The sequence below is a fragment of the Eurypyga helias genome, unplaced genomic scaffold (genome assembly GCF_000690775.1).
Source record: "Eurypyga helias isolate BGI_N326 unplaced genomic scaffold, ASM69077v1 scaffold8923, whole genome shotgun sequence".
NCBI classification, from domain to species: Eukaryota; Metazoa; Chordata; class Aves; order Eurypygiformes; family Eurypygidae; genus Eurypyga; species Eurypyga helias.
Window position 1 is genome coordinate 11,607 of NW_010241810.1, and position 1,988 is coordinate 13,594.

Genomic DNA, 1,988 nt, shown 5'->3' on the forward strand with positions numbered 1-1,988 from the left:
GATGAAACTGCCCGTTCAGGCGTCGGCGGAGGGACTGGATGCAGCTTTCGTCGGCGTCCCTCTGGACACCGGCACGTCCAACCGCCCGGGAGCCAGGTAAGGGCTAACCGCAGTGCCAGGGCAGCCGGTGCTTTGCTCCGGGCAGCCCTGCGCTTCTCCTGGTGCTGGCATCGGGAACTCCGCCCGGCAGCTTTTCCCAGTCGTGCTGTCTCCCCAGGTTTGGCCCACGTCAGATCCGGGCCGAGTCGGCAATGGTGAGGAGGTACAACGCCAGCACCGGGGCCGCGCCTTTCGATTCCCTGCGGGTGGCTGACATCGGGGACGTGAACGTGAACCTCTACAACCTGCCCGACAGCTGCCGCCTCATCCGAGAGTCCTTCCAGAAGATAGTGGCCTCCGGTTGTGTGCCCCTCACCTTGGGTAAGGGCCCTGCGCCTCCCTGCCCTGACGCCTCCCTCCTGCCCTGACGCCGCCTCCCTGCTCCTCCGAACTCCCTCTCCTCCCCTGGGCGTTCAGTCTGAACGTGGTAGGAGCCAAACGATGGCTCCGTCCCTCGCACGGGGTGTTGTGCCACGTGGTGGGTACATGCACAGGCCCTGCTGAAATCGCTGCCCTCGGCGGTCAGAAACGAGGGTTTGGTGCTCCCTGGCAAGCGCAGCCAGAAGCTCAACCGCGGATACGCAGCGCGTTACCCCTTTTCCCTGTCCTGTTGCAGGTGGAGATCACACCATAACGTACCCCATCCTGCAGGCCGTGGTAGCAAAGTAAGTTTCTGACCTGGAGACGCAGGGTAAGGGCCTGAGAAGGAGCCTCAGGAAGGCTCCTGGTTTGCTGTCTAGGACGTAGGAAGGGCCACGGCGCATCAGACAGCGACTGACTTGGTCCCCCTGTCTTGTCCAGGCATGGTCCCGTGGGGCTGGTGCACGTGGATGCTCACACGGACACCGGAGACACGGCCCTGGGGGAGAAGATCTACCACGGGACCCCGTTTCGGCGCTGCGTGGAGGAAGGGCTGCTGGACTGCAGCCGCGTGGTCCAGATCGGCATCCGTGGCTCCTCCTACGAGCCTGATCCTTACAAGTACTGCCGGGACCAGGTCAGCTCAGCCATGGGCACCGCCGAGCGCTGCCTCCTTCCCCTGCCGTTACTATTTCCGTCGCCGCCGCAGGAGCAGAAATGCTTTTCCTGCATCGTGTCCCAGCGGCTTGGCCCGCTGACCGGGCACGCCAGGCCCTCAGCTGAGCGGCGAGTAAGAAAGGGGGCAAGCGCGGGCTCTTCAAGGTGTTCCTCTGCAGCTTGGCCCTGGGATGAGGGACGGTCCTGGCAGAGATCCCCGTCAGCACAGGGGATGCTGGGCTTTGCCCGCCTGTCCCTGAGTGGGCGCCGGCGTGTCTGTGTGCCCGCAGGGATTCCGGGTGGTGCCGGCTGAAGAGTGTTGGAGGAAGTCGCTGGCCCCACTGATGGGGGAGGTGAGGACGCAGATGGGGGACAAGCCAGCCTACATCAGTTTCGATATCGATGGACTAGACCCCGCGTACGCCCCGGGGACGGGGACGCCAGAGATCGCCGGGCTGACACCTGCACAGGTAAGGGGGATGCGCCTTCATTTCCCAGTGGGGAGGGGACAGTTTTTGCTGCTGGTAAAAGGAGGTCGTGCCGCTGGCGTGGCAAAGCAAAGGGCTGGGAGTGCTGGGGCACGTTTCACTGCAGTAATGCGGAAGGGAAGCGTTGAATGGATGTCACTTGGCCTGTCCAGGTTGGGTGTCCTTAGCTGCCTGTGGGGAAGGTGGAGTGCCGACTGGTCCGTCGGGCCAGACAACCTGTTCCTTGATCCCAAATCTGTTTTTTTCTTTTATTCCTAGGCTTTGGAGATTATTCGTGGCTGTAAAGGACTGAACATAGTGGGCTGTGACCTCGTAGAAGTTGCGCCCGCGTACGATGTCTCTGGTGAGTCTAAAGAGCAAGACAGGGTGCCCGGCAACGGCGGT

At 62.8% G+C, this 1,988-nt stretch overlaps 1 protein-coding gene across 1 annotated transcript in view; it reads left to right on the forward strand.

Moving 5' to 3' along the window:
* Position 1: 1 nt before the first annotated feature.
* Positions 2 to 1,988, forward strand: part of AGMAT (agmatine ureohydrolase (agmatinase)) — a 2,116-nt gene continuing 129 nt past the window's right edge. Inside the window, exons 1-6 of the mRNA XM_010148868.1 lie at positions 2 to 96; positions 218 to 420; positions 716 to 764; positions 901 to 1,096; positions 1,407 to 1,586; positions 1,863 to 1,947. Coding sequence (XP_010147170.1) covers positions 2 to 96; positions 218 to 420; positions 716 to 764; positions 901 to 1,096; positions 1,407 to 1,586; positions 1,863 to 1,947 — 808 coding nt within the window. The remainder of the gene's footprint in view (positions 97 to 217; positions 421 to 715; positions 765 to 900; positions 1,097 to 1,406; positions 1,587 to 1,862; positions 1,948 to 1,988) is intronic.